This window comes from Notolepis coatsorum, assembly GCF_963971535.1.
Source record: "Notolepis coatsorum genome assembly, chromosome: 1".
Classification (NCBI taxonomy): domain Eukaryota; kingdom Metazoa; phylum Chordata; class Actinopteri; order Aulopiformes; family Paralepididae; genus Notolepis; species Notolepis coatsorum.
Window position 1 is genome coordinate 313,505,870 of NC_140165.1, and position 13,819 is coordinate 313,519,688.

The window sequence follows — 13,819 nt, forward strand, 5'->3', positions numbered from 1 at the left end:
TCAACTCTGTATTTCTTGTAATTTTCTCTTCCAGGACCTCTTTGTGCTGCTCGACCTGCTAGGTGGTCCCGACCCTCTGATTGTCAATCACTTCGATAACACCGCCCGCTGGTTTGACCGTCTCATTGCCGCAGGTAAAACAACACACACGAACACAAAGTACAGTTCACTTTGTGTTTTACAATCTGATTTGTCACAAACCGGGTCATCCATCCAAAAAGCTCTGGTGCCAGTGTTTTTTATTTTAAGATAAAGATAAAATATTCCTCTATTGATCCCCTTGGGGAAATTCAGGCGTCATAGCAGCATGGGGGAGGGGGCAGGGGAGGTACAGGTATGGGCAGGGTAATAGTAGAAAGACATAAATATAGGCAATACAATTATAGTAAAGATAAAAAAACAAGTGGTGTAAACAATATAATTAACTCTGAATATAAGAATATCAGCAAGTATTTGTATGAGCAGTGTTTTTATTATATATATTTTCTTTAGATATTGGAAGTAGAAACGGTTTTGTTAGCATTCGTTAGCCCTGCAATTGGAAGTCAATAGAATCTGTTGGCGTCTCTGAAAACAGAATAAAATATCCTAGTCCTCCTGTATAACCCTTTCACTGCTGCACTACCAAACGGGTAACCCTTTCACTGCGACAATACACAGAAGGTTAACCCTTTGTCCACACAAAAAAAACATACAAAAACAATTATTATTGCAAGACAAAATTATTAAAAGTCAGTACTCAACACACAATGCATAATGAAACTAACAATTAAGATGGCTAAAATTACATGCAAGCACAGAAACAGAAAAAAAAATACTTTACAGTGTTAAATACAATTTAAGATTATTTTAAACGGTGAATCTACTGTAAATGCAGCAGAGGTTTTGAGGCAGGTTATTCCAAAGAGTTAATGCTCTAAAAATAAAAGATCTCCTTAATTAAAGCGTTGGTTTTTGGACCTGGCAAATCAAGCTGCCCACTACTGGAACCTCTAGTCTAGTGTAATGCTCATGCACAGTATTACTAAAAACAACCTGTTTATGTATAAAAACAGGAGTTTTACTGCTCATGACCAACTTGAACAGCACAAGTATATTAAAAAAGACAATCTATTTTCAACTTTGTTATTTTCATTGCTAACGAATGCAGAAGTGAACTGTTGAGCTGTGTCACTGCTGCTTCAGTCTCTCTGATTTGGCCTTTTCTCTAACGGCACGTCCTCCTCCTCCTCGTCTCGTTCCCAGAGAAGAGGCTCCACAGGCAGGGTCTGCTGACGTCTCACCCCTCGGAGCAGACCTACTTCAGGAAGGACGTGTACCTGGGACCTGTGCAGGACGACCACGTCCCCTTCCTGCATAAAGGTGAGGGGAGCAGGCACACGTGTATACTGTATACATACTGTACATACTGTATATACATACTGTACATATACATACTGTACATACATACTGTACATGTACATACATACATACATACATACATACATACATACATACATACATACATACATACATACATACATCCTGTACATGTACATACCACTGTACATTTTCTTTGGCTTTGAATGCATTGATAAGACTCTGCATGACTCTCTCTCTCTCTCTCTCTCTCTCTCTCTCTCTCGAAAGGGGCTTTATTAACATGGGAAACATGTTTACATTGCCAAAGCCAGCGTTAAAACAATCAAAACGTATCAAACTTAAGCACTTATTCAACTAAAACTATCTCTCTCTCCTCACCCTCTCTCTCTACCCCCCCTCTCTCTCCTCACCCTCTCTTTCTCTCTCTCCTCACCCTCTCTCTCTGTGTCTCTCTCTCTCCCCTCCCTCCCTCTCTCCTCACCCTCTCTTTCTCTCTCCTCACCCTCTCTCTCTGTGTGTCTCTCCCTCTCTGTCTCTCTCTCCCTCCCCCTCTTTCTCTCTCTCTCCCCCTCCCTCTTTCTCTCTCTCCCCCCCTCTCTCTCTCTCTCCTCATCTTCTCTTTCTCTCCTCACCCTCTCTCTCTCACCCTCTCCCCCCCTCTCTCTCTCTCTCTCTCTCTCCTCACCCTCTCTCTCCTCACCCTCTCTTTCTCTCCTCACCCTCTCTCTCTCTCCTCACCCTCTCTTTCTCTCCTCACTCTCATCCTCTCTCTCTCTCACCCTCTCTTTCTCTCTCCTCACCCTCTCTCCCTCCCCCTCTCTTTCTCTCTCTCTCCCCCTCTCTCTCTCTCCCCCCTCCTCCCCCCCCCCCCCCTCTCTCTCAGGTGTTCCTGTGCTACACGTCATCGCGACCCCCTTCCCTCAGTTCTGGCACACGCTGGACGACACGGAGCAGAACATGCACCGGCCCACCGTGGAGAACCTCACCAAGGTCCTGGCCGTGTTCCTGGCAGAGTACCTGGGTTTCTGAGCCCCGCCCCCCGAAGTGGACCAGTGTGTACCGAAGCACAAACACTAAACGGTCCCGGCTGGCAGGAGGGGGGGGGAAGGGGGGCCCGGTCCGTCTACCAGAACCACCTGTGGACCAGGACAGAATGCTGCTCATCACACCAGCGATGACTGGAGGAAACGAACGTTTTGCAGACCAGAACCTCAGGTTCCTGGTCCATTAAATTATTGACTGGAGCGGACTGGCGACCCAGTGCACTAGAGACGAGCCTCCTGAACGGACCCGATCAAAATGGACTGAACTGAACTACATATATATACCAGACGAGTTCTACCAACTTAAGACTTCTCACGCAGAAGTTGAACGGATAGAAACGGCCTTTGCTAAGAGTCTCGTTATGATTTCCTTTGGTGCAACGTGAGATGGCTGCTGTGGAATGTGTACAGATTTGAATGGGAATGTACATTCTATCATTTTAAAAGTCACGTGATCCCCGTGACCTCTGGCTGAGTCTCCTCAGCCCTGAGGCTTTACATCCCCTAAATACCGCCATTCATCATTGTTCATACTAATTGACTTATCTCAAGCCCCGCCCTCTTTTCTTGATCCTCCAATCGCAACTGTTGCTTCCGGATGGAAGCAACCGTTGCGATTGGAGGATCAAGAGAAGCGGGGGCGGGGCTTGAGATAACATACAGTATAAATACATAGATACAGTATAAAGTCACAGAGATAGCGTTCACCTTACTCAAGCCCCGCCCTCTTTTCTTGATCCTCCAATCGCAACTGTTGCTGTTAACGCTATCTCTGTGACTTTATACCGTATGTATCGTCATAAACTGTTACATATCTGATAGGGGGGGGGGGGGGGGGTAACCCAGCCCTCTCCTTTTCTGTGTACCTTATTTATGGTTATATAAAATAAATATAAGCAATAAGCAGCACTCTAAACCCCTCAACACCGACCACTGAAGTGCCCTTGAGCAAGACACTTAACCCCGTCCCCCCCCCAACTGCTCAGTGGCCAACAGTGCGACTGTGGTTGTACTGGGCGGCTGTGAATGAGACTGTGTGCGAGTGTGAAGCAGGGTGTCGCTGAAGAAGAAGAGCATCCGTGCTCTGAGAACCTACCCTGGGTAAATAAATGTTCAAAAAGAATAATAATAATGTCCAGTGCTTTTGGTTGTGTCTGTGTGGTTGAGATGAGAGGTGTCTGTGTGGTTGTCTTGGTGTAAATGCACTGCATTTATATAGCAGCTTTTGTCCAAAGCGCTTTACAATTTGTTCCTCACATTTTTTACCCATTCACTCACACACCGATGGCAGAGGCGACCATGCAAGGTGCCAACCTGCTCATCGGGAGCAGTTAGGGGTTAAGTGTCTTGCTCAAGGACACTTCGACAAGTTGCTGGGAGGAGCGGGAATCGAAACGGGAACCTCCGGATTACCAGACGACTGCTCTACCTCCTGAGCCACTGTTGTTTCATTTGTCGATCTCCCAGATTGTCTCGTCTTGGTGTCTTGTGTGGTCGTCTTGTACCTTCCCTGGGCTTGGCCTTATAATGTGCTTGTAATTCATCAATATGTTTATTCAGCACTTTTCCTTCCAGACTGTTATCGTATGAATGTTCCTTGTACTGGGTGTTGAAAAGGGTCTGTGATACAGCAACTGGCCAGATTAAAAACCTGAATATAACGGGTGGCTGCTTCGTTGGTCCAGTGTCAAAGTCAAAGAGCACACTGGACGACGCTGGGACTAGATTGATTGATTGATTGATTGATTGATTGAAAACTTTATTAACAGATTGCAGAATGGGTACAATACAGTACAGCTCGATACACAAAATTGTTAAGGGGATGCAGACCAGAGAAAGACTTTTGTCTCGTTTACGCCAGGGTCCCACATTTTCAATTCATCAAGACATTTATGACATACAGGTAGACAGTACTGTTGCATCTAGACATTTATGACATACCAGATCTACAAATATACAGTACTGTTTAGGAGTACAAAAATAGTCTAAAAAGAGAGTATATACATTTGAGGGGGAAGAAACTGTACATTGGAGAATGGAGAGTAGGTGGGGTGGGAAACTACATTGGGGGGGAGGGGGGTAAGACTATATGCACATGGAGGAATATCTGTGTAAAAGTACAGAGGCATCTTTTCTGTGTGAAGACGTAACCTAATCTAAAATGAAGGTCTTGTCGCCATGCTTTTATCTCTAGGCTGTTCTTAAACCGGTAGATGCTGCACATCTATGTATGATGATAAGTAGCAGGGATGTGCAGAGGTTACTTTAGGGGCTGGGGATCTGTAGCGCACGTGCAGCTGTGGCTATATGGTTCACACAGTAGTAGTGTATGTTGGACTTGATAGAAATTATGACTGAATGTTCTTCGCTGTGATGCTGGTGATATGATATATTTTTTTGTTTAACCCAGATGTAGCCAAAATGTGTACCGATATGATGTCCCCAGAACAGAGGGGAAATCATGGTTGAAAATGTCACTTTGTAGCTATTCTACTTCAGTATTTAGTTTATGCAGAGTGAAAAAGATAATAACAATAATGCACTTGAGAATAGAATAAATCCTGTATATAAAACGGCCAATGGGGGAGAAGGGCTCAAGCCCTCAGAACCCGCCTCCCCCTTGCATCTCCGATAGGTTGGATTGAACCATGATGTCCCCCAGTCTGTCTGTCATTTACTATCATGCTTCAACCACAGAATCACAATGGCAGTGATGACGACCCTTGTTTCATTATAAACTTTATTTGCAAAACATTTGTGATGTTATTAACTGATATAAAAGTGCACAATATATGTATTAAGTATAGTATCCATGATATCAAAATAGCTTAATCATCATTTAAGGGGAAGACTACCCATTTAAAGGAACAACATACCTTTGCCCCAGGGACGGTTCAGTGAATACTAAAGCTAGAAATCAGACAGAAGAACCACCTGGATGTAATTTACATTTACATTTTTATCCAAAGTGACTTACAATTTATGTACAACAGGTCAGCAGGAAGGGTACAACTCTTTCAGCTGAGTAACAATGTTCATGACCATAGAGGTAAAAACAATAAAGATGACATGTCGATGAATTGCCATTCTGGCATGGAACCATATGGCAGCCACCTTGTCTTGGTATAGTTCTAAACCTGCAAGAATTTAAAGGGAAATTCCACCACAAAGCAACAATAAACTCAATAAACTCCAATACCAGATTGAGGCATAACTGATTTGTTCCCCCTTTACCATAGAAATCAAGGTAAATATTGGCCTGTATCTTACAAGTTGAAGGCTAGTTATTGGATCTGCTAATAGTGGCCCGGATAATGCAGACTTGTAAAAAGTTTTAAATATGAATTATGTATTAAGTAAAGATTTTGTTATTAACGTGTGCATTCTTAACCCTTTCACTGCCGCGCTACCAACGGTTAACCCTTTTCACTGCGACAATACACAGAAGGTTAACCCTTTCACTGCCACATGACAGCCGGTTAACCCTTTCACTGCCACACGACAAAAGGTTAACCCTTTACTATCACACAACGGACGGTCGGGTTAACCTTCTGTCGTGTAAGTGAAAGGGTTAAAATGGGTGGTATTACCCTTTTAGCAACAACAAACCAGGTGAAACGGGTTATTATTGGTAAACACAACAACAAAAGGTTCGTTTAAATAGACTGACGGTTGGACGGACAAGCCGGTTCAGATAAATCTCCCAGCGACATGGCTCAAGGGGGGCGGTGGGTGAGAGAGGGGTGGAGGTGGTGGGTGAGAGAGGGGTGGAGGTGGTGGGTGAGAGAGGGGTGGAGGTGGTGGGTGAGAGAGGGGTGGAGGCGGTGGGTGAGAGAGGGGTGGAGGTGGTGGGTGAGAGAGGGGTGGAGGTGGTGGGTGAGAGAGGGGTGGAGGAGGTGGTGGGTGAGAGAGGGGTGGAGGTGGTGGGTGAGAGAGGGGTGGAGGTGGTGGTGGATGAGAGAGGGGTGGAGGTGGTGGATGAGAGAGGGGTGGAGGTGGTAGCCAGGAGTAGGGGAGGCTGCCTGGAGGAGATGGGGGGTCATTGTCAGAGAGGTAGGCTTCAGAGCAGAGTGTCTGGGATGGTCGAAAGTTTTCCTGGTCCCTAAAATGAAAGACAATAGGAAGAAAATACGAAAACTGTTAGAAGCCCCGAGTTGTTGTTTTGCATGTTGAGATGTCGAGTCGAGCGTCAGAATAGCAGTTGCTTCAATACACCAAGAGAGGGCGATATTACTCCAGGGATAAATACATAACAACTTGAAGCTCTTAACCCTTTCACTGCCGCACTACCAAACGGGTAACCCTTTCACTGAGACAATACACAGAATGTTAACCCTTTCACTGCCACACAACAGCCGGTTAACCCTTTCACTGCCACACTACAGAAGGTTAACCCTTTACTACCCGTCGGTAGTGTGATAGTAAAGGGTTAACCTTCTGTAGTGTGGCAGTGAAAGGGTTAAGAGCAGTGTGTGTGCGTGAGAGAGAAAAAGAGAGGAGAGAGAGGGGATAAGAGAGAGAGGGGATGAGAAAGAGAGAGGATGAGAGATAGAGAGAGCGAGGGGAGGGGAGTGAGAGAGAGAGAGGATGAGAGAGAGAGAGGGGTGAGAGAGGGGGGGGGAGAGAGAGAGACAGACAGACAGCCACTAACCCGTTGGGTCGGTGAGTCGCTCGGTCTCGTTGCCGTCGGTTCTTGAACCAGTTGCTGACCTGCGTGGCGCTGAGACCCGTGACCTCTGCCAGCTCCCGTTTCTCACGGGGCGACGGGTAGGGCTTACGGTGGTACCGCTCCCGCAGTATGGTCCGTGATTTCTCCTGCGGGAAGGGGAGGGATCCTGTGGGTGTTGTTGTTGTTGACTGCAAAACATTTTGACATCATCTAAAAACCTACCAGTCAGCTATTCCATCATGATGTGGAGTTACCTGTTTTCACAAAGATACCTGTCCACCATTGATTGATTGAAAACGCTATTAACATTATTGTACCTATTCTACAATTTTCAATCAATCAAACAGATTGCAGAATGGGTACAATACAGTACGGCTCAATGCACACAATTGTTAAGGGGATGCAGACCAGAGAAAGACTTTTGTCTTGTTTATATCAGGGTCCCCCATTTTCAACTCATCATGATGACCACTGCATAAGCGCTTTGAGATGCCTAATGTTAGGCGCTATTATTATTATTATTATTATTATTATTATTATTATTATTATTATTATTATTATTATTATTATTATTATTATCATCAATTAGGTTAATCTAGTCTAGCAACACAGTCCGTAGTTTAGTTAGTTAGTAAGTAGGCTATAACGTTAGTTGTCAAGTTTTTAAGATTAGATTCATTCAAATGTATTGTCATCATACAGCACAAGTACAGTACAACAATGCTGTTTTGGATACTACAATGTATCCAAAACAGCGCTGCTAGGATCCTGATGAGAGTGCGGAAATACCACCACATCACTCCCATCCTCAAGTCCCTTCACTGGCTCCAGCTGTCTCACTCAGGGTTGAGTTCAAAGTCTCCCTGCTCACCCACAAATGCCTCTACGGAAACGCTCCCCTATACCTCAAAGAACTCATCAGTGTCATCATCACCCCTCACTCCTCCTCTCGACATCTCTGCTCTGGCCAGGCAAACCTCCTCCAGCGCCCAAGGACAAATCTCTGCACTATGGGAGATCGGGCTTTTTGCTCTTCCGCTCCCAGTCTGTGGAATGCTCTCCCCGACTACCTGAGAGCACCACAGACTGTGGATGTTTTTAAGAAAGGCCTCAAAACTCACCTTTTTAGTAGAGCCTTCTGTTGACTTTTTATGAAATTTTTTACTCCACACATTTTATGTTCTTTTATCAATTTCTTTTATCAGTTTTATTTATTCTATGTTTCTCTATGTTATTCTATGTTTTAGTCTTGCCTATTTTTATATTCTTTCTTTCCTTTATTCTCGCTCGTTTTTAAGTTCTTTTAACTGTAGCGCTTTGAGATTTGCCCCGCTACTGTAAAGCGCATTACAAATGGAATCTATTATTATTATTATTATTATTATTATTATTAGTACAACGAAAATAAGTTTGGCATCCAATCAGAGTGCCTAATGTAGCAGTTAAGTGCAACAGCTATATACAATGTCTACAGGTGATTAAACTGGGTACAAAACATACAAATGAGTACTACAGAGTGTAGTTGCACTGAGTTTACTCTAGTCTCTATAGACTGACGTTAGACTTGGTGTAACTCAGTTGTGAAGCTGCACTGAGCCAGGTCTGACATCTCCCCACACAGACACCATGGTATGCAAACAGAATTCCTAATGCCTAGGCTCTAAAAAGTAAATCTTTTTAGTCCAGCTATCGTTAGTTAGTTAGAGCGTTTACTCTAGTTTCAAGTTTTGTTTTATTTATCACATATAATATAAGGTACATGCAGGGGTGTAAGAAGTACCCAGAAATTATACTTAAGTGAAAGTATGGGTACCGTCTCAAAATATTACTCAAGTCAGAGTATCTGGCTAAAAACACACTTGAGTAAAAGTCAAAAAGTTTCTACTTTTAAATGTACTTAAGTACTAAAAAGTAAAAGTAAAAACTTTTTTTTATTCCGGGGCAATGAAATGTTCCGTTTCATCCTCTTCATCACTCGTACTATCGTTTATGGCCATCTTCTGTAGCTCGTCACTCTGACTGTCTATTCTTCTGATAGCAGGTGTTTAAAGATCCCCGCTTTCTAGTCTTGCACAAGGACTAATCAGCATGGGTATGGACGGGTTAATTTTCCATTGATGGGGATTTGATTGGCTATTTTTAAATAATAACGTTAACGTTAGTACGGCCAGAGAAACAAATATACGAATTAAAATAGTTGGACCTGCGAGATTTGTACTTTGTAGGTCTGCATGTAAGGAGTAAAAAGTATGTTAATGTATGTATATATGAAATGTAATTGAGTGAGTAAAAGTACAAGTATACAAACCTAATAATACTAGAATAAAGTACAAATCCCCCAAAACAGTACTTAATTATTGTACCGAAGTACAATTACTCAAGTACTTTACACCCCTGGGTACATGTACATGTGAAATGCTTGGTTCTGCATGAGCCCGATTGCATGAGCCCGATTGTGCTTCATACAGTAAAAAAATAAAAAGGTAAAAAGAATAAAGGCCAAACACTATACAAACTAAAGTACAAAAAAAGTACAAAGACTGCCAGCCCTAACATCTCCCCACACACAGACACCATGATGCATTCAAACCTTGCACACTCATTTGTTAATTCAACAGAATGACATTCGTATAAGATTCCTATTCGAACATGAGGGAGCAGCGGTCAAGATTCAAGATTTCTATTCATCACACATACACATACATACATAGTGAAATGTGGTTGGCCATGCCCACTTCGATTGTGCAATAAAAACAATAGAATAGTAATAATAATAAAAAGATACTGTACAACAAGTTATATATTCAATATATATATATTCAAGCTTCCAGTGGCCCTGAAAAACATCGAAGAGGGGGGAAGCTTTAGACGTGCCACAAAGAAATGGCTAGCCAGTGAATTGTAGAGTATAGCCACGTCTAGGAAGGAGAGGGTAGGGAGTGTTTTATGGGGTTGCTATATGTTTTATTATGATGATCTATGTTTTATTATGATGATCTATGTTTTATTATGATGCTCTATGTTTTATTATGATGCTCTGTTTTATTATGTCTGTCCATGTCCAAAATCAGGGACCATGATGGAAATAAGTGCTTGCACTCTCATGTTTTTATCCCTTGGATGCTGTCTTTTACTCCACAATAAAAATCAATCAATCAATCAATATTCTTAGTGCCTCGCCTACCTTGAAGCAGTAGCTGGTCTCCTCCCCGTCCCAGATGGTGCGCGGCAGGGGGAACTTGCGCCTCACCCGGTACTTGCCCACGGCGCCCAGCGACCTGCCCCTCTGCCGCTCCGCCTCCAGGTAGTGCGCCCGGAGCCAGAGCTGCTGCAGCAGCGGGTGGCTGTGCGGGGAGAAGGGGAAGCCCCGCAGGAGGGCGTAGAGGTCCGGGAAGCGCCCCTGGTGAAACGCCACCGCCGCGCGGGCCTTCAGGACGACCTCCACCAACCCCCCCGGGTAGGAGGAGGAGGAAGAGGAGGGAGGGGGAGGAGGAGGAAGGGTCCGCAGGAAGCTGGTGAGACGCTCCATGCTGCCGCTCTGCAGAAGGACCTCGCACACACACGCCACCTGCTCTGCCGAGAAGATCATCGCCATGGAGACAGAAATGCAGGGCCTGAAGTCCGTTAGTGCAAATAGTTGAGGGGCCTATTTTCCCAGATCCTCTTTCTATCCTGAGAGCAATTTGGTGGTGGTGCTAGACGGAGCTGCAGGACACGTTGTCTGGTCTGTGTGGACAAATATAGGATTGAGAAGTGTGTGTGTGTGTGTCATGATTCATCCTGTACCAATTCCATATCCCCACCCCATTGAACCTACATGGTAACATGAGAGTATGAGGGTTACGAAAACAAACAACTCTCCCTCATGTACACACTCACTCAGCTTGTGTTCTTAGCTGTATTCCCATTCATCCAAGGAGAGAGAGGACGACAATCGAGCAGACGGAACAAAATACATTTGAATATCATTTCCTAGACAAATTAGGAGCAGAACCCCCCCCCCCCCCCCCCCCCCCCCCCCCGGGGAGAGATTTGAGTACTGGGTTTCTTTCAAACAAATAGTCTCTACTAGTAGAGATGAATACACATACTATTGAATGACTAGAAAATCATGACATTTGTTTTTGTAAATGTAGTTTATTACAATATCGCAAACTGTAATATAAAAAATAGAATGCCTTTGAGTACAAAATGACTAAAAAGAAGGACGAAAACATGGTTTACTTTGAATGACGGACGAAACGACAACAAAAAAATAATGATCCCTTTCAAAACTATCAAAACGTTATTCAAAATACATTTTCTTTGGTTAAACCAGAGGCGTGTGTATAAGAGTGTCAGGTGGGAGAGAGTAAATACATTATATCCCCGTCTAAAAGAGTAAAAGATGAGGGTTTATAATTGTGCACAAACATACCAGCACTGTAACAGCCTAGAGGACACCACTCCACACGGACAAGACATCTCTACATACACAAGGAACGGGCTCATCATAAACGCTCACAAATAAAGGCTACCATAACATACAACAAGCATACGTTTCCCTTTGCCTCTGAACGTGTATGGTATGATATATCATATCAAAATGATTGATCTGTTCTTGAACCGTTCGGCAGGAAATCCACTGCCCAGTGGGAACTATACTACCGTACTACTACTACTACTGACTTTGGCAGGCAGATGGTCCCGTTTCAGATCGGAGCCATGATGACTTTAACATCAGCCGGTGAAAAGTAGCTTAATGTTATCATCTCAAGTCTTGAGATAGTGAGATAGCGCTTCGTTTCAGTGCGCCGGTGTGCCACTCGACACGTAATGGGCGAGGACCGTGGGACAGCGGCTGGAGTGTAATCGGTGGCAGCGAGCATGTGACCGTCAACTGGCAAAACTAACAACTTCGACCTAGAGAGGGGGCGAAAGCCACGGTAGTTATCCAAGTTGACAAATAATCGACAGCATGGATGGACAGTAATATTCACATTACGATTTAATTTAAGCCTGTCATCAGTTCCGTCATCTCGATCTCCCGTGACTCGTTTTGTGTTTGTGTGGGCCATGTGGTCACGGTGACGTAAATGCCACTGTCGCTGCCGAAATTTGGCCTACGATAAGTGTCGAATGGTGTGCAGACTCCGCGTGTGGTAAAGGTGCGCACACTAAAACCCCGAGGATGGGCGGGAAAACAATGCATTCCAAAAGAAAAATAAAGCTATTTCATGTGTCCATTTTCCACGGACTTCTCGTTTTTCATTCAGTTACAACAAGAAACCGATTGATATTTGCTTTAAATAAGCTACATGTATGACAGAGACAAACAGACTAATAATAAAAACATAATGGCCATTGTTACAGCCAGATGAGACACTGAATCGTTGTTGTTGTTGTTGTTGTGTACCATAATTGTCCAGAGATTTAACTGCTGTGTTATGGCAATGGAGAGAGCGCACAAGATGGTGAGCATTTTTAGGTTTGAATGGAGGGAGCTACTGCACCAAGTCTCAGCGGATTCCATTCGGAAGTCCCGTCTCGTCTCGTCCCGTCTCTCGATCTAAACGATCTCGATCAAACTCGGAAACCGCAGTGGGAAAAAACGTCAGAATGGAATCGAAGCTCCGGCCATCGTCATAACAACAGAGCAGAGCAGCGTAAACATGATGTTGATGAAATGTGCAAAATATACAAAAAAAAAAAAAAAAAAAAAAAGGAGATGGAACAACGACCATGCAACCAGAAGTGTCATATTACAATTCATAATAGATCAAACAGATACAGAAATGCGGGTATCATGAGCATACAAGTGGAAAGTTGGCTGGGTATAGCTACGGTGTGTACATACTGTAAAAAAAAAATTAAAGAATTTTTGGACACATTAACCCTATACCAACTTCAAAATAAGGCACTTGGAGGATCTCTCTTCCATGGTAAAACACACAAACACACACTTTGACCACAAACACACACACACACAACTGAAAACACACAATACTGTACGATTGTGGGGTGCATTGAACGGTAATCGTCCACAATGTGATCACGGCAAACTTTTTTTCTTTTTTCTTTTTGCTTCATTGTGTGTAAAAGCCATCAAGTCTATGATACCTTTTACAATCTCCCAAGTATACTGGCTTTTTGATCTCAGCCACTGTGCCATGTAGTGTGTGTACTATATAGAGAACTTGACATGCATTGCATAGAGTACAAAATGTTTCCTTTCCTATGTCACGTCCTCATAGTGGACAGAAACAGAATCCTAAGTAACTATTAATTCATCGCGTCTTGGGACGTCAGTCAGTCAGCAACACAGCGAGGTTCAACCCGGACCTCGGATGGAACAGAGCTCGCTTTGTATGCAAACCTGTTGTTAAGTAAATACTGCAAAAAGAGAGAGAGCCTGTGGAGCTTCGATGAAATGAACGCTTCGGGAACATTTCCAATCTCGTATGAAAGTCTCATCCCCAAGAGCTCATCTCACAGTTAGTTTGTGCAGTCGAATGTGGAGGTCCTGGAGTGTTTTAAAATCACATTTCATACACTAAGGCTGTGGACGACAAGTATCAGAGAACGTCGAGAACGCTCGACCACTGAATCAACGTGAACGAGGGGATAATGGACGGATATCCCGGCGAGTTCGTCCAGATTTGTGTCTTTTAGTTTTTTTCCCCAGACAGTCTGGGAGAAAGGTTACCGTGGTGAGTCTTCTCCTCTACTACCACCGCCAACTGAAAACCCCAGACATCCACTCCCC

General features: G+C 43.8%; 2 protein-coding genes across 2 annotated transcripts in view; one reads left to right on the forward strand and one right to left on the reverse strand.

The window, feature by feature from the left end:
- qpctla (glutaminyl-peptide cyclotransferase-like a) overlaps positions 1 to 4,409 on the forward strand; it is a 19,996-nt gene extending 15,587 nt beyond the window's left edge. The window contains exons 5-7 of the mRNA XM_084327028.1: positions 35 to 134; positions 1,246 to 1,362; positions 2,246 to 4,409. Coding sequence (XP_084183154.1) covers positions 35 to 134; positions 1,246 to 1,362; positions 2,246 to 2,391 — 363 coding nt within the window. The 3' untranslated portion in view covers positions 2,392 to 4,409. The remainder of the gene's footprint in view (positions 1 to 34; positions 135 to 1,245; positions 1,363 to 2,245) is intronic.
- An 817-nt stretch (positions 4,410 to 5,226) lies between these two features.
- On the reverse strand, positions 5,227 to 10,795 carry LOC311238837 (homeobox protein six1-like). The gene is made up of 3 exons (XM_084327038.1): positions 10,259 to 10,795; positions 7,057 to 7,220; positions 5,227 to 6,507 (listed from the first exon to the last, which is right to left on the reverse strand). Exons 1-3 carry the CDS (start codon positions 10,667 to 10,669, stop codon positions 6,096 to 6,098), a joined length of 987 nt encoding a protein of 328 aa, XP_084183164.1. The 5' UTR covers positions 10,670 to 10,795; the 3' UTR covers positions 5,227 to 6,095.
- Between the last annotated feature and the right edge of the window lie 3,024 nt (positions 10,796 to 13,819).

Coding starts and splice junctions, on each gene's coding strand:
- LOC311238837 (XM_084327038.1), bottom strand. CDS start 10,669: ATGGCGATGATCTTCTCGGCAGAGCAGGTGGCGTGTGTGTGCGAGGTC. Junction 7,221..10,258: donor AGACCAGCTACTGCTTCAAG/GTAGGCGAGGCA, acceptor CCCTTCCCGCAG/GAGAAATCACGGACCATACT. Junction 6,508..7,056: donor GCGACTCACCGACCCAACGG/GTTAGTGGCTGT, acceptor CTTTCATTTTAG/GGACCAGGAAAACTTTCGAC.